Here is a 27,138-nt window from a genome sequence, read left to right on the forward strand (position 1 = left end):
AAGGAGTGCAAATGGTGCTCAATGATGATGTGTCACTGTGAGTCACATGCAGTGATGATGTGGCACTGTGCTTAGCAAGAGGTGTGCCAGTGAAGCTTTGTGCTGAGGTGGCAGGAGTGTGCACATGCAGTGTGTGCACAGTGTGCCTGGCAAGGGACTGTGCCTGCAGAGGGTCAGTGCTGACTGGACTGCTGAGGTGGCAGTGCTGAGGTGGCACTGATGATGTCAGCAGGGTGACATGGCAATGCTGACGTGGCACTAATGACGTGTCCCTGATGACGTTGCACAGGTGACGTGGCTGATGACGTGTCACTGATGACGTGGTAGGTGACGTGGCTGATGACGTGTCACTGATGACGTGGCAGGTGATGTGGCTGATGACGTGTCACTGATGATGTGGCAGGTGACATGGCTGATGATGTGTCACTGATGACGTGGTAGGCGACGTGGATTGCTGACGTGGTTGCCGGTGCTGACGTGGCAATGGTGACGTGTCAGCTGACGTGGTGCTAGTGACGTGGCAAATAGGATTGCCACGTGTCACTTGGCTGACCACACCTCAATGTGGTGAGGTTGAGGATAAGATATCCTCCCTCGTTGCCACGTGGCACTAGGAGGGCGGCCGAAATCTTTTGAGATGCCAACGGAATCTTGAAGATTCCGTCGTCGTTTTCGTTGGAGAGGCCGATTGGAGAGCGCGGCTTGAAGTTGATGGAGATGGAGCGCTTTGGAGCCCTAGAGCCACGATTGGCTGGTCAATGGAGAAGCTGCGGTTGCTGTGAGTGGGGCTGTGCTTCATCAACGGCTTTGGTCGCGGGGCTGTGCGCGGGCCTTTGGTTGTTTGGAGGCGCTCGTTGGAGGCGGCTTTGAGAGGCTCTATGACAAAATATGAAGAGGGGAGAGGAGAAGAGTGGAGATGAGGAGAGAGGGCACAGCTAGAGAGCACACCACAAATGACTAACTGTACACTAGAATTAGTTGAAAAAATAGAATATATACAAACCCTTTTAGGGTTAGGGTTAGGGGATCTAACCCTTTCCTTTATAGCACTCTATAAGGTTAGTGCTATGCACATATGATCACGTGATGGTGCTATGCACACATGATCACATGATGTTGAGCGTGAACTCTCAACACACGGTTGGGAGGCAGCGCCATCTATTGTATCAGTTCTACAGTAATCAAATTTTTGATTCTCCATACTATCTATGTTCTCTCTTACGTACGAGATCCTGTTATCTGTTGAGCACAGACGTTGTATTGTTTTCTTACATGGTATCAGAGCCTGGACTCTAGCAAGAAGATTTGGTAGTGTGTTTCTGTTTGCGAGCAGATTGTGAGAGATGGCCAACCTGCAAGACTGCAAATCCCACTGTTCGGCGAAAGCAAAAAGTTGGACGGCTCTAACTATCCACTCTGGAAGTTCAAGATGAAGACCATCCTAAGCGCATATGAGCTTTGGGACACTGCTACTAGGGTGGACATGAGGCCGGTTGCGACGAGACCGGATCCAGCCAATGCCAGACAATAGATACTACCAACTACGGATGAGATTCTCCCGTGGACAAGAAGAAATACAGATGCACTGTGTTCTATTGTCTGCAGTGTAAGTGATTTCGTCATGGCATTAATTCAACATGTCACCACAGCAGAGGAGGCATGGACGGTCTTGAAAAATCAGTACGAGACCACGAATTCAGAATCTGGAGACTCAACTCACGAATGAGAAATTGTCTGAGTCTGAAGCGGCAGAGAAGTTCATCACCAGGGTGAAGAATTTGCGCGATTAGATGACTGCGATTGGCATCACCATCACCAGCGAGAATCTAGCATGAAGGTGTATAAGGATTCTCCCACCAAAGTACGACTGTCTTGTTACGATGCTGAATACACAGAACAGAAATCCGCCCCTCAACTTTGAGGATTTCAGCGCGATGCTTTTGGAGGAGGAGATGCATCAAAAGACAAGGACTAGAGAAGATTCGGCTTTCTATGCTGGATCAAAGAAAGGTAAGGGTAAGGACTCTGGTAACCCATCTTCTTCTGATGATAAAAAGAGAAAGAAGAAGATCAAGTGCTTCTATTGCAACAAGGAAGGGCACAAGCAGAATCAGTGCCGAAAGAAGATTGCAGATGAGAAGAACGGAGTAAAGAAAGACTCCAACAACAGTGCGCAGGTAGCACCAGTAGAGCTGTTCATAGCAATTGAGGAGATTTGCATGGAGGCAGTTCATGTACCTGCGAATGAACCTTGGATCATTGACAGTGGTGCGTCACGCCACATGACCAGTCGGAAGGATTGGTATACCTCTCTACAGCCGGTAGGGAATGACATTCTGGTAGCAATCGGCAATGATGCAAAATGTCAGCAAAAGGAAAAGGTACGATTGCTCTCAAGTCAGATGGAGTTGTAAAATAGTTGTTCGATGTTCTTTATGTGCCAAATATCAAGAGGAACTTGTTGTCCATTTTTGTGATCACGGATCGGGACCTTAAAGTTCAATTCGATAAGAATGGTGTACAGATCCTGGATCTTTAAGGAAAGGTCATTGGTAAAGGAACACAGTGCAACAACATCTATGAACTCTCAGCTTTTAGTGCTCGAACCGATGTGAAGAACACTAAGCTATGGCATGAGAGGTTTGGTCATCTAAACCTTAGTTCTTTTAAGGAGATGCATAAAAGTGGAATGATTGCAAACCTACTAGAAATTTTAGATCTGCCCGATGTATGTGAAGCTTGCATGATTGGCAAGTAGCATTGGCAGCCCTTTCCTAAAGAGGCTAGTAGGGCAAAGGCTCCTCTAGAGCTCATTCACACGGACCTCTGTGGAAAGATGGAGACGAAAGCTTTGGGTGGTTCCTACTACTTCATGATGCTGATCGATGACTACAGTAGAAGGATATGGATATACTTACTGAAGACTAAAGACGAGGCTTTTAATAAGTTCAAGGAATGGCATGTAATGGTCGAGAAAGAAACGAGGAAGAACGTGAAGAAATTGAGATCATACAGAGATGGAGAGTTCACATCAACTGAATTCGAGAGTTACTGCAAAAGTCACGGGATCAAGAGGTAGAAACCCCCACCACATACATCACAGCAAAATGGAGTAGCAGAATGCAAGATGCGCGTCATCTATGAAATGGGCAGGAGTATGATGAAAGGGAAAGATTTGCCAAAGGCTTTCAGGGCTAAAGCATGTAACACTGCAGTTTACATTATGAATCGTAGCTACACGAAAGCTGTGAATGGGATGACTCCACTGTAGGCCTTTTCTGGTAAGAAACCTTCAGCTGCACATTTCAGAGTTTTTGGATGTGACTGTTTTGTGCATGTCCCTGATGCTAACAGGACCAAATGGGAACTGAAGAGCCGGAAGTGTATTTTCTTGGGCTACAGTGAAGAGGCGAAGGGTTAGCATCTCTATAACCCTGTTACCAAGAAGGTAATAGTAAGTCGCGATGTGGTCTTCTCAAAACATCCACATCAATTGGAGGAGGATGCTTCCTTTCCAGACAACCAAGACTAGGATATCCATCCAGTACCACCACCAACAGCAGACCGAACTCCCCCAACGGTGCTTGGGAGGATTCAAGATAAAGAAGATGAAGAAGAGCCTACAGAACCACAACAGCAAAAAGTGGGTAAAGCAGCATTTGGACGGCAGAGAACCTCTAGCCATTGAGGAGGAACCATCCGAACAACGTCGGTCCAAGAGATTAGAGGAGCAAAGAAGAGCGCAGGAACACTTGGTCAACTATGCTTTGATGACAGAAGTGATCCGTGCTGTTGAACCCAAGTGTCTTGAAGAGGCACAGGGTGATGATAGGTGGATGGAGGCTATGCAGTCGGAGTATGGCTCCATAATGAAGAACAACACTTGGGACCTTGTGGATCGTCCACCAAAATGCAAGGTAATCGGCACCAAGTGGGTGTACAAGACCAAGTACAAGTCTGACGGCACGCTGGATAAGTACAAGGCTCAGCTCGTGGCAAAAGGATTTGCACAGGTACATGGTTTTGATTATCAGGATACTTTTGCTCCCACAGCTCGACTAACCACAATTTGCAGTGTTTTGGCTTTAGCTACCCAAGGAAGTTGGCCCGTGTTTCAAATGGATGTAAAATCTGCCTTTCTAAATGGGGATCTCAAGGACGAGGTATACATGGAACAACCACCAGGTTTTGTGATCCTCGGTTCATAAGTAAAGTCTGTAAACTAAAGAAGGCACTTTATGGGCTAAAATAGGCCCCATGAGCGTGGTACTAGCGAATTGATGCCTACTTTCTGCAAAACGGGTTCAGGAGGAGCCCATCAGATGCAAATTTGTATATCTTTAGAGAAGGAGGCAGGTGTATGATCGTGGTCCTTTATGTGGACGACCTTGTCATAACAGGGAACCATGAAGAGAAGATCTCGCAGACAAAGCATTTGCTAGGAAGAGAGTTTGAAATGACAGGACTGATGCATTTCTGTTTGGGGATTGAAGTTTGGCAAGAGCTGAAACAAATCTTCATTTCACAGCTGAAGTATGCTGGAGAGATACTGAAGGCATTTGGCATGGCTGAGTGCAAGACAGTTGGTACCCCTATGGAGGTTGACGTGAAGCTCTCAAATAAGGATTCATCACCACTGGTGGACGAAGTGAAGTATAGAAGGCTTGTGGACAGTTTGATTTACTTGTGCAACACATGACCAGACATCAGCTTTGCGGTTGGTGTACTAAGTAGGTTTTCCAATAAGCCCCGGGAGAACCATTGGAGGGCAGGGATGTGGGTGCTGAAATACATCAAAGGCACACTTGATTATGGCATCACCTATACCAAGGGCAACATCTTGACCGAATTCTATGACTCGGATTGGGCAGGAGACATGGACAGCAGGAGATCAGTGACAGGTTACTGTTTCTCACTTAGAGCTGTGTCATGGGTCAGCAAGAAGCAACCCATAGTTGCTCTTTCTTCTACCGAGGCTGAGTACAAATTAGCATGCTTTGCTTCTTGCGAGGCAGTGTGGTTGAGGAGGATTCTGGGGGACATGGGTGTAGTGCAAGCCTACGCAGTTATCATGTGATAATCAGAGTTACATGGCGATTGCAAAGAACCCTATGTTCCACGCTCGCACAAAAGACATTGAGATTCAATATCACTTTGTACGCAAGCTCATCATGGATGGAGAGGTCGACTTGGTGTACTGTCCGACTACAGAGAATGCTGCAGACATCTTCACAAAAGGAAGAGAACAATTTTTGGAGAAAGACTATGAAACAAAACGATTCGAAACATTGCAGAGTTGAAGGCTGGTAGTGTAGGATGCAAGCATTGAATTCAACTAGTAAGGTAAGCAAACAGTTAATTTAATTTATCAATCCAATTCTTTAAATAGGATGTTCTTTATTCAATGATTCTTATTACAAGTGAAATTGGTATTGCTTGTTTATTGTTGTAAGAAAATATTAGAGCCTGCAAAGGAAAACATAGACCCAAAGGTTATTCCTGTCAAACAAATAAAAGGATTGCTATCCGGTCACGTAGCAAAGGGATTGATTAAAGAGAAGAAGTTCAAAACAATATGACTGAATGTTGTGGAGGAATTCATTTCCAATAATAAGGTTGATGTGGATACAATGCAAGAAGCTTTTGATGTCAGTGGAGTCAGCAAAAAAGAATATGCTTCAATTTACAATGCTCTCTCCTCTAACTTAAGAGATAGAGAATAAATGAGTGCTTCTACCCAGCCCAGCAGCTATATGGAGAAAAAGAGGATTATTGAATACATAAATAGATCAGTATATTGGACAATATAACCATATTGAAGGGATCTATCATGGTAGTAAGGGAAGCACTGTGTATGATCCTTTTAATAATATTTTTGTGGATGTTAAACAAATGCAGAGAAGAATGGTAGAGTTTTATAGTCTTTCATTCGAAGAATGCAAAGGTGTTTTGAAATTTGTTATCAAATTGGATGAGTGTGAGATTGTTAAGGAAAAAAAGATCGAGAGAGTCACTGTTACCTTAATGAATCGAGCACTTGATACATCACAAGCTATTTGAGTGTGCAATCAGAAAAACATATATGGTAGTTAGGCTCCTTTGAGGTATGCAAACATTCCATATTGTATAAGGCAATGCTCTTTTTTTTAATCTTAAAATAATCTTACAGTGTGAATTTTATTTTTCACAGGTCAAGACAGAGGACCATGAAACTCTTTCTTGGGTATTTCATCATACTGACATACCAACAATAATCAAGAGTCAAATTCAAGGTGAACATCTCCATGTTGCAAGAAAAGGTGACTTTCAAGTAGAGTGGCATATGGCAGGTGATTTGAAAACACTTAAGTGTATGTATAATGTAAGTAAAGGAGGAAATTCAAAGTCTCCTTCTCTATATTGCAAAGAGCCAGCACATGTGATGGATCATAAATGGTGGAAGAGAGCACCAAATAGAGACAAAGTAGATCCAAAATTTAAGTCTATTCTTGACATTCCATTAAGTAATGTTCATATATACATATTGCATGCACTGTGTCGAATTGTGGAGAAGTTGGTCTTCCTTTATATTGGATTTTCTTGGAAGCTTCATCCTGAAAGAAGTAGAAAACATGCTCTCCAAGCATTGGAGAAAGTGTTGTCTCATATGGGTCTCCATGGAGGTGATGTTCATATAACAAAGGATTTGAAAAAATCTACAAATGGCAAAGAGGTACCAATCAAGCCATGTATTGGTGGTGTCACTTACAAAAAGTATCATGTATGACATGCCATGGGTCACAAAAGAATGATAAAGGCAAGGAATACGAGTTCGAAAAGATCGATACCAAAGACCAAGGGTGTAGCAGTCAAGGGAGAAATGAAGACGACATGGATGCATGCCTCCGTTCTCCTCCACCCCACCGCCTAGACCGCCCCCAATTGACCCTCCCCCCAACTAGAGTGTTTCTCCCTATGAGAATTCAATCTCGATTTTGATGTTCATAAAAGAAATTTCATTAAGCATATCCGTGTTCAAGACATGCTCGAGTACAAAAACAAAATCAATTTTTACCATAAGATTGAAAGGTGTTAAAAAAAGCAATTTTATGCGTGTGTGTTCGAGCACAAAGACCAAATCGCTTTTTTAAGCATGCAAAGCAAGAATCACGATTTCAAAAGCACAATTTCATATGTGGAGCTTAAGATAATTTGCAGTAGACCTTTTTTGATTGACTTTGATTTGTACATGCTAAAAAATGTGATTTTAGCATAGGAAGAGGTGTTTGCTGCCCCAAATCACGTTTTTCAACCGTTTCTTATATTTGTTGCTCACACAAATCTTGGCCAATAAAAACACTAGTGGAATCGATAGTTGCATGTAAAAAATGGAGTACCTCTTGCATCCTCGTCCATGGTATTAGTGTAAGTCTCTCGTCTGGCTATGCTTCATGTAAGTCTCTCGTTCGCAAATCTCGCCTTCTCACACAAGCCTTCTTCTGCCTCTTCTCGCAAGAGACTTCTCGCTTCCGCTTCTAGAGCCTTATAGAGTGCCACTTCCTCCAAAGACTACTCACAAGAGACTACTCCCAAGAGCAAGAGACTACTCACAAGAGCCTTTTAGAGCGTTGCTTCTACCACCACCAATCGTCTCTCAGATTTGGTGCATGGTGCGAGACACCGAGGCCAACTAGTGAATTGTGACAATCCCAAATGAGGCGCACACCTGAATTAGTAGACGAATATTTATAAATAGATACTAAGCCCACCACCCCATTAAAAGCGAGTTTCCAAATAAAGCTATACTTCAAAAAATAGCAAGCTTCCGAATAAAAAGACATGTGGGGTCCATTTTGGCTCAACGTCATAGGGAGATGCAAGGCAGTGATTAGTCATCATAAGGTAGATGCGAGGTAGCGATTCGTTGTTTACAACAAGTTCGTGCAAGGATCGATGACGTTCTCCTACTCACAATTACCTCCCAGGTTGGTTCTCTTTTCCGTTTAAGGTAACATGCCATATCGCATTCTTGAGAATCTACAAATGCCAATCATGAATATCTCGTTGAAAAAGGCGATTTCACATCTCAAGATTTGGGCAACATGCTAGATAGCTTTTTCGAGTGTGTCTCAATCAAAATTAAAAAAGCGAGTTTTTAAAATTGATATCTTCCTCCAAAAAATGTGATTTTATGTAGGGATGCATTGGGTAACAAGCGAAATTGCTTTTATGAGCGAAATTGCTTTTGGAGACTCTAAACTCAAAGTCCGCTCGAAAAAGTGATTTGTTGCTTCTTAGCAAGCCAATTCATACCAATTCGCTTTTTTGAGCATGATTTAAAGATAATCTAGGCTCTATGTCAAGATTTGCTCACAAATGCAATTTGATGCTTCTTAGTAGCAAGCTATCTCACACAAACTTGCAAGTTTGTGGAGCATCTTGTATAGACATTTCTAAATAACAAAAAATGTGAAGCATCTTTTGATGATTTGAAATCTCAATCCATTAGAAAATGTGATTTCATAATGTCACACGGTATTGTTTCATATCATATCGCTTTTTTCAACTATTGGAACAATTTGAACATTTTTTACAAGGTATTGCTCAATAGAAAAAGAGAGACTTTGCTATGGACTCGATAAATAGAGTGTTGTGGAAAGGTAGCACTATGCCAAATATGTAGATCTTGGAGTTGTAAAATAAGACCTCTACCAATTATAAAAATGTTGTAGTCGGTGGGCCCCAAGAGAGCACTTTGACTAAGATAACGGCTATCCTAGCCATTATTAGCTTGCACGTGTAAGCGTCCAGTAAGGGTCCACTTTCAACCTACCATATATTGGATTCTAGGCCATTTACAACAAAGACTGAACGGCTAGCATGATTTTCCTTTATTATCTTCAACTCGTGCATTACTATCAACCCAAGATAAGGGTTGGACTGTCTCTCTTTTTCCTAAGGTAGATAATGATCATCAAGTCAGTGCAAGGAAAAAATCCCCCCAATAGACGATCAATACCCTCCAGGTTGGTTTCCTTGTTTGTTTCTTTATTTGTTATCATCGTTTGAAAAAAAATGCTCAAAGAAGCCATTTCAAGTCTTTCAAGAAGTCGTCATATAGAAAATAGAGTTGTTCAACATAATTGTTTAAGTGTATGGTATAATTACAAAAACATTATATTTTGTGTTTAAAAAAGCGATTTCATCCTCCACAACAGGTTGTGGCATACCAAATCACTTTTTTGAGCATGATATGAAGACATTATAGGTTAGAATTGAAGCTCCGCTCAAAAAAGCGATTTCATGCTTCCTAGGCAAGTTATCTCACACAAAATCACTTTTTTGAGCATATTTCATAGACATGGCTACTCATTACTCGAAACTATTTCCAAAAAGTGAATTCAGCCTTGATGGCTAGTGTATGACACTTGAAATCGCTTTTTCAAACATTTTTTACCTGTGAAGCGATTTTAGTATGTTGGTATTGTTTAGAGTATATTGTTTTAAAAATCTTTCTTTAGCATATTTTCCATTGTTTGAAGCATGAGAAAGTGGTTTGGTATGTTGGTGTACTATGATGTAATTCTAAATCTCTTTGTTGAGCATGTTTTGCATATGTCCTATTGTGGTTTGCAATCTTACAACCTCTCTTGATGCTTTGAGGATTGTGTTTGATGTTTTTTTAGTTAAGAAGATTGGATATGGCAAGGACCAAATCTCTAGCAAGAAAACATGGAAAAGGTCTTGACATCACAGTAGTTGCTACCAAAGTAGAAGCATCTCAAAGGGGCCATCACCAAAGAAAGGGTAAATCAGTGCATATACTCAAGCAAGCTAAACTAAGAAGGTTTAGGCAAAAAACATTAGCACTAAGAGAGATTAGAGAAGCACAATTGGCCATGGGATTTGCTATCCCAAAAGCCCCATTCCAAAGGCTTGTCAGGAGAATTTGTGTTGAGGATTGGAATCTTGAACATCGATGGCAGAGAACAGCTTTGCATACTCTTCAAGAAGTTGCTGAAGATTATATGATAGAGTTTTTTTAGGATGGAATGCTTGTAGCTACCCATGCACATAGAGTCACATTCATGGTTAAAGATATTGAGACCGTGAAGAGGGTAAGATATAGATATGACAAGCTCCTTCATCCCACTAGTTGGGTGGATAAAAAAATAAGAGACATCTTATTGGTTCCACCAGCCCGACAGCCAAAGGATGAGGGCATTCAAATACAAGAAGTGACACATAACAGAGACACAAGGGCCAAGGTTGCCTACTATGAAGAGTACATTTCACTAGAAAGGGAGAAAAGCAACCAGCAATTTATTCACGAGACAACTTTAAGAGATTCGATAAATTGTCAAAGGTTGGCTGAGTTGGGTTCTAGATTTTTTATTTCTTATGTGACTATGTTTGAGGCAAGACATATTACCATGACAACTGAATGCATAAATGCATTCAAATCAAAGAATGAGTGGGTCACTGATCAGATTATCATGGATGTCCTTTGGTAAGTTTTTTTAGACGTTTTCATATTTAATATAGTCTTAATAATGTTGAAGTGCTTAACAATTGATTTTGAATATTGGGGGACAATACATAAACCTTGTTCAAGAACTCTTCCTCTTCATTGATGTAGTTGATGTTTTCTTGAACAGTATATACTAGAATGAATTGCGTCAGGAAGCCCAGCATGAAGTCTTTATAATTGATACTACCTTCTCTATAAAACTCGAAGATCCGAGGGTTGCACCAACTGAGTTGAAGAAGTGGTTTACATATTGCAACTTCACAAATGTTACTCTTGTTATTTGCTTTCAATGCAAGGTACGTGATTAAATTGTATTAGAATACATATTTGTCTCTTAGTAGAGAATCACTGATGTATTTTTCTTCTCTTGTAGCAACCATTGGAGCCTAGTTTGTGTAGATCTTAAAGACAAGCGGTGCTTTAAAATCAACTCTCTATATGGCACCCATAAAGGATTCAATCTGTATGTTGTTTTCATCCTTTATCTTTTATTTTATTTATTAGAAACATTGCAGGTGTTTGAAGAGACTTTTCACTGCATTGGATTTATGTCCTCCCAATGTAAATTTATTAGACACCATTCAAATTATTGATATGCTAGTGAGAGAACAATTTCTTTTCCACAAACTTGATACATCTTTCTTCACAACCATCTCTCAATGTTGATATCCTTGTGCAGGCACCACAATAAGATGATCCAAATTCATGTGGGTGGAGAACATTATTCCATGCCAAGTACATGCTAGACACTTTTTTTGGAGCACAAATACTAGAGATGGTAAATATAAAGATCTTTATTGCATATCTTATATATAATGACAAGATGTTAATGAATATTTGATACATTTCTCTCTCCTCATAGCTTCAAGAGGATAGCTACACATCCATTGATATAAATGGATATACAGCTCAAGTATGCAAAGAAGGCTCCTAAAGAGAAGCAAAAAAAGAAGCCCATTCGTGTTGGATCTAGTTCTTCTATTAAAGAGAATGCAAAGCAGGAGCCACTGATGGTGGATGAGGAGCCGGTAAGGCAAGAGCCTGTTAAAGTTGATGAGGAGAAGATTCAAGAGCAGGTGAAGGTGGATGAGTAGAATACACAAGAGGGCGCTCACAAGGAGGAACAGCTGGAGGAGAAATAGGAACACATTTATTCCGAACATCAGCCTTCTCAGCAATCTTTCTCAAACCCTCCCATAAAGCCTTCCACTAAGCAGCAGACTCCTTGAATGAAGTGGATATGCCATGGCATGTTTAATGCAGGCTTATGGATGTTTTTCATCTGCAGTAGAGACAGTCCATGTCATTTAACTTCTCTTGACAAATATATTCTTGTAACACAATTTTGTGACAAAACAGCAGCTATTATCCTAAGAATTTGATGTAATTGAGTGTACAAGTTTCAAATTTTTTTGCAAAAAAATGCGGTTTCTTTTTAATAATAGCTTGGTATACCTCATTCCATCCCAAACACATGAACATAATTAAAGTCTTTGATATCTACAAAGCAACAAGTTTAAATTAGGTCTAGACTTTGTTATTAGTTTAGATTTAAAATCACTTAAAACATTACCTGATCTCATGAGCTTTGATCTATCTCAATAATTGTACTCGCAAGATCTTTGCACTTTATTGTGCTTTCTCTTCTTTGTAGAATCTACACATACACACAATGTCAAAATTGTAACTGAAATAATTAAACTAAAAGCAATCTTAAAAATCTACTTCACCTTCTTGTTGTTGAGAACAAATGAAAATCATTTGTTCTCAACAACGTCATTACGTAAAATCAGAGAGGGTGCAACATTCCCTCCGACTCCGTTAAAATGTCATTACGTAATTGAGAGAGCGTGCAACATTCCCAGAGTGAGATGATGCGCAACACACTTCCATTCTCAGTGACTATAATTTCAATTAAACCATTTTTTGGACCAAAAGAGTTCTCATCTTGATCCAGTGGCACAAGTTCTAAACCAATCATCCTACCTTGTTTGTAGTAGAAAGAAAGTATGCAGTTTTGAGATGAAATCATATATTTCACTTGGAGTGAGTTATGGAGAACCTCACAATACACATTGCTGGTGGTTGTTCTATCCCAATCAGCATCTAGAAAGTTTGGAATGCCATCGTCTCCTTTTGCTTTAAAAGTCAACATGGTCTTGCAAACCTTCATTTGGAAATCATGAAAAAGATCTACAAATACTGTAAGTGGCATGCAAATGTTTATTTTGACTATTCTCATGGCAATGTTTGGTCTCAAAGACTTCTGCACTTCTCCAAACAGCTTAGCTCCATATGCTTCTGTTATCATGCCATTTGGAACAGGCCAATGAACTGTATTCCATGCTGGAATATCTTGTTCTTGCAATACACCATAAGTATTATCCTTGTCCAGTAATTGGTAAAAGTGGTCATAAAAATATATACCCGATTGAGCCAACTATGCTGCAGGTCTATCTTGATATTGTAGCTCTCCAATGGCTCCGTGTAGAACATCAAAGAATCCCAATATGCACTCTATTGGCTGCCATTCCACATACGATGAAGGATATATGTCTAAAATAAGCCAAGAGGCAATATCAAGATATAATGAGCCAACCCAAAATTTGGTTCAAATACGAACTCACTCAAAATGAAAACTTACAAATGGGTCTATGTTGTGGAAGATATGTTGTATAATCTTGCAAAACAAGTTCTCGATGCATATAGACATGTTGTACAAGATTTCATTTATAGACCTCCTCCCTTCTTTGATTCTAAAATCTTTTACTCTGCCCTTCCAAGAAGCTTGGAAGACGTTAAATGATTGTGGTTTCATCCTCTTGTTGGGTTGCATTAGTACCCATGCTCCTTTTGCCAGTGCTAGTCTTTTCCACCTGCCATCCATAGTAACAGTACTAGAAACTTTTATGCACGAGATAGAAGAGGAAGGTCGACGAGATAAACAATAACTCTTCACATCACCATCTTCGTCTACATTCACCACAGATCATTTTTTACAGATACGTCCATAGTTTATCCAGCCATCAAAACCTTTCAAAGACTCCAACTGTGAAATCAAAGAGACGAACAAGATTAAAAGTTAGTACATGTACTTTTATTGTTGTTGCCAAAATAGAGCTCCGTAATGGTGTAAATGAAAGAGTAAAATCAACTTGAAATGAGCATACAAAGGGTGAGAAGGGCTTATCGTTATGAAACCGACAGAGTAGCAATAACACGATGCAAGATCCTCAAAGAGAGCTTTCAAAAAAGGTTTGTTGAATAGAGCAAAAGAGGAAATTGGTGGTTCAAAGAAAGTTGGAAGCGGGAAAGCTTCTTTAGGAGGGAATACGATTCAAAATGCATGTTTTGTCTCAAACATAATTCACAGTTGCAGTGAGACAGAGAGAAGATCTCATAAAATCAAAATCAGAGCTCCTCATTAATGTGGCACACTTCTAGTAACATAAAATACTATTTCTTTTTCTTATTTTCACCTTATTTTGTTGAAATTTCAACGTTACATTGGCCCTTTGCTCATTGGCCTAGAGACTCTTTTCCTAAATCCTAAAAGGCCCCAAAACGAGCTCTCTTTTTTCCTAATGATGCAGATTCTAATGGAATCTATAAAAGATTATGCTGATGGGCTAAATCTATGTTGTCTTCTCCCTTTGGTCGTGCATTGTGGGGAGTCGACTCTCGCGTGTTTGGTGCTGTTCAAAGTAGTTGATGGAGATGCTTTGGAGTCAAACTGCGGCGACTGTTGATTTCGTGTGGCACTGCTACTGTAGATAGGTTGTGTGCCCGCGTTGGTGTGGAGTTGGTGTCGTTGATGGCGTCCCACGGCTGTTATGGTTGATGAAGCTGTGAAAGTGACCTCGTTGGGCCTACCATCGGGTCGAGTTGTGGATGCACCTCTGTAGCTCGTTGGAATGATGTAGTCATCGTTGTGTGTTGTGCGTGCATTGAGAAGGCACTTGCATTGTCGTTTGTCGTTGGAGCAGAGTATGGTGACCAAGCTCATGGAGTGTAGGCTTGTATGAAGTAGGAGCTGCAGATAGTAGTCGTTGTAGACACGGGTCGTGGCCAACACTTACTATGTGTGTTTGTCACTGTGAAGAGAAAGTCACCTAATGAGTGCTATTTCTTGCTAGTTGCTTGGCGCACTTAGTTTCTTGCGTGAAGTTTGCTAGCCACTTGCTTTGTTGCTTGAGAATCAAGGTTATCTTTGTGACGCTACGTCGTTGTAGATTGCTTTGGGAGCTGTAGTTGAGACGCAATGGCTTTATTGAAGCCTTTGATAGTCACTATGCTTGGATAGAGCTACATGTGGGGCACTTTTGGCTTCGCCTATGGGTTTCGTGAGAGTCACTCATTGTAGCATCATAACTATGTGTAGACGCTATGGGAAACAGAGATAAAACGATATGCGCAACATCTATGGAAAAGGAATACAGAGAATGCAAATAGAGATAGAACATTGAAGAAATCTGTATCCTGGAGCAAGAGCTTGCACAAAAATTGTGTAAGGAACAATGTCGAAATGCTAGTAATAGCATGCGTACAAGAACCGTCTGACGGATAGAGAAGTGACCGTTGAAGACTCAACCATTTGGAGAACTGAACTGCCAATCCATGCGGCTAACCTACCCTCGCACACCCCTCAGAGTCATTGCTGCTAACCCGCATGGTTATGCAATAACACATGGCACTCACGGTGGACTGTGCGAACCACACAATGCACATTCCCAGAATAGAAGTTAGATGCCTACATAGTGCATGTGCAACAATCATTTTGGGCATAGCCTCGGCAGAGAACCAGGTGCCGTAAGTTAGTCCTAATCCTTCATGAATCAAAAAGCATCTCATTTTCGAATACCATTCAAAAAAACATCAACTGTTATCAGTGTAAATGCATGTCTGAACGTCCTTTGTTGCCTTCACCTACTTGTGCACTAGCACACAGCACTCCGGTTAGCTTTTAGCTTCCCTATCCAAAAGCATCCCGCACTTTGGGTACTTCTAATCTTTGCCTGTCCAAAAGCATCCCGCACTTTAGATGCTTCTATTCTACAAGGCCATCCAATAGCCATCGCCGCATCGCTACTCTTCATCCAAACTGGAAATACATTGAACAGGCACATCAATGACACCCACCTTGCTTAGTCCTGCATCATCGCTTCCAAGGCACTCCTTCTACAACTGTGTTGTCAGTTTCGCTCCACTCGAACTAGCAGCAGCAGTCTCCAGCTGCCTCTTCCGCAACAGCTTCATCCTGCGATCCTGCTCCATATTCATCAGCCACTGCAAATGATGTGGCTTGGACCAACCACCACTTGTAGGTTAGGCCACTGCTTTGTGGGCAACACCTCCTCAATCCATGCACTCAGTGACAACTGCTGCTACCAGCGCTCCTGTAGCGTAGCTAGTCGCTGAATTACCATAGGCTCATAGGAAGGAGGATCTAGCAATCCAGGAAAGGAAGTGTGCTTATTATAAAATTTCTTCAAAAACCTATCCGCTTCTTTCCACCAAGGAGGACGAGGAGGCAATGACAGACGAAAGGAATGAGCACACAATTCTAACCACAAACACAGGGAATGCCTTTGCTGCTTTAGCACTTCCACTCTTTTGCTAGAGCGAGCAACCGCATTCACAATGCCATCCGCCAACTCTTTGTACTTTGCATCCCAATCCTCCCTAGTCTACACAGACTCCGCAACGACTCCTTTACCCTTATCTGCACCACCATTACCACCTATGGAACTACTGGAACCCATTGGTCCAGATATCGTATGCACTTGCAGACCACTTTGTGGACTGAAACCCACACTAGCACCCACATCCCCATTCTTTTCGGGTCAACGTTGTGGAACCAGCTCCTGACATGTTTGCGGAACGACAGCTCCATGCCAGCGTGCAACTTGTATGTCCCACTCCGCCCGAACAGCCCCTTGAAGAGCCTCCAAGAGCACGCCCATCTACTCCATGTTGACACTTACATTTCTCAAAAAAGCCTGTAAGTACTCAGCCAATGCATCGATAGTACGTCCTAACAATTCCTCCTGAATGCCCGAAACATACTCCGAATGCAGTTGTTGAGTGGCCTCTGAGTGAGCTTCCGCCACTTACACATTTCCTTCGAGGACTGCCACCCTGTCCTCTAGTTGCTATAACCTTGCCTCCTGACTCCGCAAGGACTCATTCTCAATCCGCAATTGAGTGATGTCCGATTCCAAACTTGTCACCCTTGCTGAATCACCCCCCTCACCATATTGCGTGGCTAGACGAGTGAACAACTGAGAACAAAACTGCAGCTGTACATTAAGAGGCTACGGCCAAAAAGAAAATCCGACCGAGGACACCGAAGAAACAATTGCAGGCTCAAAGATCACTACCAATGCCTCTGGTGGAGATACCCGCACTGCCTCAGACACCGCCACCACCGTTGGAGAAGTCATCACAGTGGTCGTTGTTTGCTGAACGTTGAAGCTACTCCATCCACCTTTGCATGAGTGACCCTCCTACTAGCGAACTACCTCTGGAAACCCCCATCGTAATGGTTGCGGGAGCTACCATCACCATCACCATCACCCTCTCAACCATGACCGGTGGTGCAAGTGGAGGCATAACACTGATCTGAGTTGATGCCGCCCCACTGGAGAACACACTCCCCGTTCCACTTGCATGAGAAGGAGTCAAGGGTGCAAGAGAAGAAACCACTACCTGACTGATACGAGGCCCTTGTCTTCTCTGCTTCTTGGGCGCTCTACCAACATGTTTATGTTTGCAAGTTCTCTATTAGTTGTTTATGTTTACCATTTAACGGGGATTATATTTTATACCCACTAGGCGGGATTCTATTTGGCGAGTTTTTTTTCCTAGTGAGTTTGGCAAGGATTCTATTACTTCTTTATGTTCTTAGGAGCAAAAAAACTCACAAACTCGCCAAATAGAATCCCCCTCTATGTGTGTGTGTGTGTGTGTGTAGATTAAAAAGTCCCATCAATAATTGAGACATACAATTAATTCCATCAATTCAATAATTTTTTTTATAAAGGGAAACATATAAGAAACCCTCAGCCTCCCCTTGGACAGGTTCCTCAGGCTCAAGAGTAAGAGTCAAAGCCATATTCTGTCGAGGCGCCATAGACTCAAGATGTAAGGGAAACAAGATCTCCAGAATTTGACCAATCTTTGAGTTCACTGCCTGCTTCTTCTCAATCGTTGTCGCCACCCTTTGAGCCTCTGCATGGATGCGCTCCTTCAAAACACGAGCCCATGGCACTACCCATTGCTCAGCAAACCATGATCATCCCTTGAGACCGAGGAGTGATTGTATAAGTTTTGGCCTGCAAAAACACAAACTCCAGAATCCACCGATATAAATCCAGCACAATGTTTTTGCAAGGGTCAAGGAAGAAGGAGGGGTCAAAGAAAGGGGTTAGAGTATGTGTTTTTCTTGTGAAATTTCCATTTTCAAGGCAAAAGATAATGGGAGGAGGAGCCTCCCAAGAGGCCGCGATATCACGGCCTCTTGGGAGGCTCCTTCTGCCAATTTTATTTGGGCCATAACTTGGTCAATCAAACTCCAAATATGGTCATGTTTGTAGTCAAAACGATCGAAATGATATGAATGAATCCATTTATCATGTTAGAATGTCTAAATTCTACAACTTTAAAAAGTTTGTACTTATCTTTGTTTCATTAGGGCTAAACCTTATCAAACTCTTATATTTTCTTAAATTTTTCTCATATAGAGTTCGGGTCCTTGGTTCTCTCCCTCCCTCCCACAAGTATATACATGGTCATGGACATATGAAGGTGATCCATATTTTGTTAGCATCATGGTCATAAGGTGATCAATAATTTATTAGCTCCATAGTTTAAACATTTTATTCATGTTATCATTTTGTGTACAAAATGGATCATATCATATGGGTAGCATAAAAATCGATGAGCTACATAGTACAAATAGTTTTTTGTGAAGGATTTTTATAGGAGGAGCTTCTATATCATGGATGGGACTATTTTTGTTTGTATGTAAGTCCACAAAATAAAGAAACCCGTTCAACTCACGTGCTACCTTACATAATTTTGAGTGACTACCTCGAGGTGTAGACATTGCAACATTTCCCCTTTTGTATCTATTGAATGATTTCTAACTTGCATGGATTTATTATTTATCAAATAATAGGTTTTCTCTTTGTATGTTGCCAATAAGTTTTCATTTGGTATTCATTGAGAATCATTGCTAACTTGTATGGACTTATCAGTTATCCCCAATAGTAGGTTTTATCTTTGTATGTTGCCAAGAATCATACGAAAAATAAGAAGAACAATCTCTAATATGGTCATGTAGATTCAACCATTTCTAGTAAAAAACTATTGCTACTATAGGTTCAGAAAAAGTTCATCACAAGCATCACTCGAACTCTGGGCTCGCTCGAACATAGTCGCTCGATGTTTTGACTTACTCGATGAATATTCACCCTTTGCCAATCAATGCTACTGAAATTCCAAAGGCATAGTAGTTCAAGACGAGCATCAATCAACTGGGACCAGTGGAAGTAAAGGAAGAAACTGTGCATGAGCCATCCCCATAGCGATGCGAAGTAGAAGGAAGGAAAGGGCCTTGAATGCACATGAAAATTGGAAGGCAAACTCCTCAAGAGGATTGCCAGTGCGATGAGGAAGAACAAGCAAGCAACTGGTACATGCAAACAAATGCTCAAGAATTGCGATCCAGATTTCCAATACCCTGCCTTTACAATAGGTAGTTGCATGGCGGCTGGGATAGGACCTTGCAGAAGACTGCTGTCATCATGCCTCGAACCCTTCTGCCACATGTCCTGATGCGATAAATTTGCCGCCTCCACCTCAACCAAGGAAATATGCCCCTATTAGATATCGAAAATGGGAGCTGAAGACTGCTATCATGATGGTATGGACGAAGCCGAAAACCATTAACTGGATGTGGAAGTACGTGCCCTTGCAAATCCGTAAGATAGAACGATGTCGATCCGCAATCATGAAAAATCCAAAATGGACCAGGCCATCTCAATTTCAACTTCCCTGGCATCCGCCCAAGGCGAGTGTTGAACAAAAGAATCAATTACCCGTGCTCAAAAGATTTTTTCTTTGTGGCCAAATCCACCCTCTGCTTCCATCTTGCTTGAATCTCCAAAGTCAGATAGTAGCTCTCCAGATGCATATCATCCAACTGATCTAGAACATCCAACCGGAACACCATAGATTCCTACGGAAGGAGTCTATCCTCCACCGTAATCCGCAGACTCATAACAATATGCTCGATTGGCGTAATTGCTTCCAACCCAATTTGAAAGGAGTCAACCCCGTGGCCACCTTGAATGATGTGCGATAAGCCCATAGTGCCGCCAGCAACTTCTCATCCCAATGTGCGGTGCTCATTCACCCCAATAGCGAAATAATTCACTTGAAAGAATGATTTGTAGAATCAGCCAATCCATTAGCCTGTGGATAGTAGGGCAAGACTTCTTGTGAATCACCATATAGAAATAATTCATCCGCTTGATGACCTTATTGACAAAGTGAGTACGCAACGGGCTTCCATCAGCATTGCCTCCTACTCATGAGGTTGAACACACCGCAGTAGGGCCTTTGTCAGATGTCACTGGTACAACTGGCCCAAGACTACTTCAAAGGATCAATCTCTATTCATGTACTTAGGCATGATGCCGATAGAAAGGAACGAGAGCATCTCATCATACCATGACCATGGGCCTTCCGGAACAACTTCAGCCTCCACCTCGATCAGCCACCTCGATCAGATCCGCTCGAAAAATAGCCGCCACCTCCACATCAGGAAACTCACCCTCCACTCCCATTGGCAGTTCTCCAGTCGAGATAAGTAATCTGCTACCGCATGCTGCGAGCCCGACCGTATGAATCACATCAAAATCATATTCCTACAGTAGCAACACCCATCATGCCAATCGGCCCATAAGACTTTTTTGTTATACCAAATACAACAATGTGGAATGATCAACATGGAATACTCTCCAGAGATACTTTTTAAAAAAGTAACCAAGTTGTGTGTTTCAAATTGGTGTTTATGGAGATCATACCTAAAGTCCTTTTTGGCCTCTCCCTCAGGGATAGCCTTAGTTACGATTCCTCTTTTCTCAAAGAGAAAATCGGCGGCTTCTATTTTTGAAATCAGGGCTACACCGAGTTGCTATTTCCTTCTATGAGGCTCCTTCTTTTTCTCTATCCCCGCTCCCTCTCTTTCTTTCTCATAGCTTTGCGAAATCAGGGCTACTAGCTCTCTCTCTCTCTCACCCTCACACACATCTTTCAATTCATCATCTGAGGCAACGTGCCTTTTGAATGATTGTCACCCTTGTTTGCTTGGGGCAATGGCTATGGCTATGGAGGTGGAGGGTTCATCCATTGGAATGGCTCTATGGCTATGCAGGTGGAGGGTTCAAGGTGAGGGTCATCACTTTGTCGTGGCCATTGCTGTGGCTCCGAGCTCTTTGCTTTGGACACGTTGCTTGGATACCCAGCCCCTTCGATTCTCAGCATATCCTCCATTTCATCCTCCAACGCGATCTCGATCCGGCAGCCATGGCGGCTTCGGTTGCCTGCCATGCTCCTCTGTTTCATCTCTCCCCTTCTTGCTCCCTCTCCCTCACACCCATCCTCACCTCACACCATAACTACACCATGAGTGGCGACATCAAACGTCTCGTGCTTAACAACGAAGGTCGATCCAAGCTCAACCCCTCCTCCGATCGTGAATTCTACTCCTTCCCTCGCTTCGTCACCCACGTTGATGATGGGTTCCTTTCCTCGCTCACCCAGCTCTACCGTGAGCACATCCCGCCCGACTCTGAGGTCTTGGACCTGATGAGCTCCTGGGTGAGTCACTTGCCACCCGAGGTAAAGTACCGGCGAGTCGTCGGACATGGGCTCAATGCCGCAGAGCTTGCCCGGAACAAACGCTTGGATTCCTTTTTTGTCAAGGATTTGAACCAGGAGCCCAGGTTTGAAGCCAGCGATCGAAGCTTTGATGCGGTGATTTGTACCGTAAGCGTACAATACCTACAGCAGCCCGAGAAGGTTTTCGCAGAGATCTATAGGCTGCTTCGACCGGGTGGTGTGTCCATCGTAAGTTTCAGCAATCGAATGTTTTATGAGAAAGCCATTGCTGCTTGGAGAGACGGGACGTCTTACAGCAGGACCCAACTAGTGGTGCAGTATTTCCAATGCGTTGCTGGGTTCACGGAACCAGAGGTGATCAAGAAGCAGCCTCCGAAACGAAATCCAGATGACGGAAATCCGTCTCCAGTAGATTGGCTTTTTGGCTTATTGCAACCAAGTGCCAAAGATCCCTTCTACGCTGTTGTCTCGTACAGAAATTTCAAACCAATCTAGCTTAGATCCGAATTTAAAGCTTTCTAATAGGGAGACAGGCTTTCTTCTAATAGACAAAGAGCAAGTGGAACCTCGTCCAATTTGACAGGCTTCTGCGATTACGGTTTCATTTCATTGATCCGAACTTTGAAGTTCGCCTAAGGCTGCAAGACGAGCTCTTAATATTTACTTTTGGTCCTCGACATTTTCCACTCACAGCACTTACCGCGAGCAGCGCCTCAAAGTCTTCACTATTAGAAGACCCGTTTCGTTGAGGGCGTATAAGTTGTTGATAAAAGTAGAATGTTTCTCTTTCAATTTTTATTTTTATTTTTTAAAAAGTAGAATGTTTCTTGCGTGGGAAACTTGGGAACTATCCCCTTAGAATCAAATTATGAAAGTGGAAAATGCAAGCATCTTCGCCTTTCGAAGTGGGGGTATCTGAAAAGGTAGTGCAGCTCTTCCAGGTTGCAGCAACAGGAGTCTCAGATAGCTATACCATTTGGCCACCCCCTTAGTTTTGGATCACAGGAAGAGCTGTGGTATACATTCTTACGACTATCATTGTACGAATGCATTTAAGCATCTGAATTTGGTTGCATCAATTCGCCGATAGGTATTTCTCTATGAATGTCACTTCAAAGTGATTCCAAAGCCCCAGAAATGCTATTCATTTTTCCCTTAAAATTTGTGAAGGTCTGTAATTTCACTTGTGCGTCATCTGTCGAATGCCTTGTTGAACAATATTTTGGTCTTGTATCAGGAATGGATCGTATATTTTTATAGCATTTCATGTGGTCAAGAATCAGCGTTTTATACGCTAGGTTATGATTATGTAATGGGGAATGGATCCCCGGAAAGGAAACCTGGCCGGGCACAACTGGACAAAATGTGGGAGTACTGCAGTTCAATGGCATCTTGATGGGACGGCAGAGATTTACCTTCCGTCGCCCAGTGCAAGGAAACCTCTCCTCTGTGAACTCTGGAATTTACTTCTTCCACTGCCATACATTGTAGGATGATGCTGTAAGTATGTTTTTGTACGAGAGAGAGAGAGAGAGGTCCTGAATTTGCCACTAGTGTTGGCATCGGTTTTAAAATGGGGTTTCAGTACTAAAGAAACAGTCATCCACAAAGGGCACTCTGTCATGTGCCAACAGTGTTTCCAGAGCAGGGATTGTTGGAAACAGACACTCAAAACTAGTGGTAACTGGGGAGTGGGGGACCTTATAGAGGAATGGCCAAGGGAAGAGCTTTCCTTGTAGGAAGAGCTTTCCTTGTAGGAACATACTTCTAGTAGTGGCCAAGATCAAGCAAAAACAGAAGGACGAATAGGTTACGAAACAAAGAGACCTTTATCTAGAGCACTACTTTTGGAAAAATTTAGGGAGCTAGAGCCCCAAGTTATGATATAAAGACATGGCATAGAGTACCTAGCTCTCAAGCACACCCAATATTTAAACTTAGGCATGGAGGAACAAGTGGTGAAGATAAGCCAGAAGGTAACTTCAACCTAGCTCGGAGAGATAAAGACCTTGTTCATAGAAGTTTCGAGACATTTTTGCCTGGAACTACACTGACGTAAGAGATGTACCTCCTAAAATCTGCCAACACAAGATACCATTGGCCCCTATGCAAACTTAGCATGCCACAGCAAAGGTACGAGATAAATCCAAACTATGCCAAGCATGTGAAATCATTGCTTTGACCAGCTCATTAGAGCAAGGCTCATTTATTCCATATGGCGGTTTTCGATCTTGGTGGTCTGAAGAAGACTGGAAAATTTCAAGTTTGCATTGATTGTTATAGATGTCCAAACCATACCAGATCCATTCCAATTTCCCATCGCTTTCATCACAGATAGTATCTAAGGCCAAGTAGTGGGCATTCCAAAAAGAGGTGAAGTTCCAATGGAATAATAAATTATCAATAGCATTCAAGGCATTAAAGGACCAAGCTGTGACCATAGCCATTCTACGTCAACCTCGTTCATGTCGGCACCTCAAGCTATGCAGCCAGGTAGCCCAATTCAATGGCCAACTAAACTATCCAATTTACTACGCAACGTAGCCCTATTCAACGGCCAACTAAACTACCCAATTTACTACGCAAGTCACTTGATAACACCCTCGGAGGGTAACTATATTACCAATGATGAGCGGAAAGCACTCAAGATGGTAAACAATGCCCAAAAGTTTCATCATTATTATTTAGCAATCCCTTCAGATTTTGTGTTGACCACTAATCAATAAAACAGTCATCTAAGGGCGACTGGTGTGTTGCATGTTTATCTTGTAGGAATTCAACTTCGATTTGTCCACAACGCAAAGGAATTTGCATCTCTATATATCTTAAGGAGACAAATACCAAACCTGCTCGAAGGGAGGTTCGCGCGAGATTCGATAAGAGGACGAGGAATTTCGAGGCTTGGAGGGAGGCTTGGAGGCAGGGAGAGAGAGAGAGGATGAGTGAGAATTCACCAAGTGGTGCAACAGTAGCGAGATTGCCACATGGCAGTACGGGATAGAGCAAGGCGGACGACACTCAAGCCGAGGAGGGGGGCGGAATGTCAGACAAACACGTGCCAAAATGGGCAACTAAAATGGTGCAAGAGATAGCAGGGATGCTGTGCGAGATAGGACCCGTCGTCACACCACATGTCTCGAATGCCACGTGTTGCCTCACAAAAATTTCCTCGCACATTGGCAGTGGTCTAACACGGGGGCCCGTAGTTTGCTGACACAGTCTGACACATGGTGCAAGAGCCCTCATTCTACTAACGCAAGGTCTGACACGTAGTCTGCTAACATGTAGTCTGACATGCAAAGAGAGAGAGAGAGAGAGAGAGAGAGAGAGAGAGAGGATATATTATATATTTTATATAATATTATACATATATGTAAATATACATATACATATATATTCCATATATAGAAAATATATTATATATTGCATAAATTTACATACTATTTGTTTACATATATATTATATTATATTATTTCTCTCTCTCTCTCTCTCTCTCTCTCTCTCTATATATATATATATATATATATATATATATTATAGGAGAGAGAAAACACACACACACACAGAGGGGGGGGGGAGACTCTGTGTGTGTGTGTGTGTGTGTATCATAGGGATAGAAATGCATACATTTCTATGGAAATCCTCATATATTTTTAATGTGCAGATATCTCCTAGTGGTAGTTTTTAAAATTCAATAGGGTCAAGATTTAATCAAAACAAGTCTTTTTATATTTTATTTGAATTAAGAATTTATCAATGAGAGAATTATGAAATGCTTACCCAATTTGATATCTTGATATGCAATTATTACCTCTTATACATAAAAATAAGCTCCTTGAGTATGATATTAGACAACATTAAAAGTATGAAATGCTTACCCATATTCCGAAAGGCATATAACGCTTGGTTGATATAAAAATAAGGGTTACCAGGTGTAGACTATAATGGTGGTGTTATAAAGGTATATCATTTACGAAAAGTATGAATAAAACTTTTCAAAAAGATCAATGAAAGTGTTATTATCTAGAATTTTCATATTTCTCTCTATGGCATTCCCATAGTGAATATTGCTTTTGCCATTACTTTGATTTTTGTAAATATGCCCAAAAAAAAAAGATATTGTTTAGATTAGCATGTATACCACATTCGTTTTATTTATTTTTACACATATAAGTTAATTCCATCAAATTGGTCAAGCATTTCATAATTTTCTCATTGATTAATAGGTGGCACATGGCACCCAGAGGAACCCCTCATTGGGGATGGATGTGCTAGTTCTTTGCTCGAGCAAAGTGGAAACGGCAGGCACAAGATGAAGATCTCTAATCACCATGCTACACACCATCTTGATCTTTTTGCATCCCTCCCTCAAATGGTAGAGATTCTAATGATCTTAGTTGGGGCTTAGCTACTCTCACCTCCCAAGAGCATGAAGCTTGCCCTTCTTCATTAGCTTTGTATTCTTTGGTGCCGATCATCGTGCTACACACCATCTCGATCTTTTTGTATCTCTCCGTCAAATGGCAGAGATTCTAATGAGCTTAGTTGGGGCTTAGCTATCTCTCACCTCCCAAGAGCATGAAGCTTTCCCTTCTTCATTAGCTTTGCATTCTTTGGTGCTCCTGCCCTATTGTTTCATTGTGGAGACTATGCAATCCAAGGGTGGCTATTGTTTTTTTCTTTTCAAGTGCTTTTTGGGTGATGGTAAGCTATTTTATAGCTTAGCAGAGGTAGTTTTCTTTGCATTGAAAATCTTTTTCTTCCCTCACTCCTCTATTAAGATCCCATGGAGATGTCCACTTGGAGCATCTTAAGTAGCCTGGTAGCTTGGGTATTTTTTGGTGCTTGGTAGCTTGGACACTACAAGCAGTAGTAACAATTCCTTACATAGCAAGCGTGTAAATATATGGTTGGCGTGCAACCCCCTGCAACTGTATATGGTTGGCGTGCAACCGCCTACAATTGTAGATGTATCCCTTTTTTAACTTTAAAAAGTTAAAAAAGCGAAACATATAAGGAAAAAATGTTTGAGACATCTAAGTTGAAAAATGCAACTAGAGTTTGCAAAAAATTCGATCAAAATTAAGAATTTTTAATGATATTGAGTTTGACAAACATAATATTGAAATAGATGTCGAATCCTAAGGCAATCCATGTTTCGAGGCCAAGGTCCACTTACATGCCGACATCCAAACAAACTAGGTGTTAGAACATCATAGTTACATTTGGGTAGACAGGTAATGCCTGTTTTTCCTGGCTTGTTATTGCTTTACCTAGGAATATAGACAACCATATGGATTCTTATATAATTAAAAAAACAATTTTAGCCACAAGTGAAGTTTAAGTCACAAGTGGAGTAAGGAGCGAATGAGTGCATGGGTTAAGAAGAGATTAGAGGAGTTATGGGACGATTAGTGGGCTTGCTATGTGGGGTGGTTAAAAGGAAAGTGTAAAGCGAAGATTTCACGGGGGTACATGACTATTCATGCATATCAAGCGACCCATTCTTTATTCAATACCCCCGTGATCAAATACACATTTTTTTCCTTAAAATTCTTTTCTTTATGATTTCCCCTTTATAATAAGGCAAGAATTGTCCCTAATTCCACACTTCTCTTCAGTCCAAAATTTTTTTCCTTTTTAAGGGTTAATTTCATGTAATTGCCAAGTTATAGTCAATCATATACCCATTGGAGTTGTTAGATCTTTGAATAAATATA

At 41.6% G+C, this 27,138-nt stretch overlaps 1 protein-coding gene and 1 pseudogene across 1 annotated transcript; both read left to right on the top strand.

Annotated features, from left to right (window-relative positions):
- The first annotated feature begins 5,883 nt into the window (after positions 1–5,883).
- Positions 5,884–6,766, top strand: LOC147904097 (uncharacterized; annotated as a pseudogene).
- Positions 6,767–21,037: 14,271 nt separating this feature from the next.
- On the top strand, positions 21,038–22,143 carry LOC147904098 (S-adenosyl-L-methionine-dependent methyltransferases superfamily protein). The gene has a single exon (XM_087372807.1). The coding sequence runs from the start codon at positions 21,104–21,106 to the stop codon at positions 21,911–21,913; it is 810 nt and encodes a 269-aa protein (XP_087228933.1). The 5' UTR covers positions 21,038–21,103; the 3' UTR covers positions 21,914–22,143.
- The last annotated feature ends 4,995 nt before the right edge of the window (positions 22,144–27,138 follow it).

The sequence above is a fragment of the Dipteris shenzhenensis genome, chromosome 3 (assembly GCF_047967505.1).
Source record: "Dipteris shenzhenensis isolate YYH24624 ecotype China chromosome 3, Dip_SZ_1.0, whole genome shotgun sequence".
Taxonomy (NCBI): Eukaryota; Viridiplantae; Streptophyta; class Polypodiopsida; order Gleicheniales; family Dipteridaceae; genus Dipteris; species Dipteris shenzhenensis.

Coding starts and splice junctions, on each gene's coding strand:
- LOC147904098 (XM_087372807.1), top strand. CDS start 21,104: ATGGCGGCTTCGGTTGCCTGCCATGCTCCTCTGTTTCATCTCTCCCCT.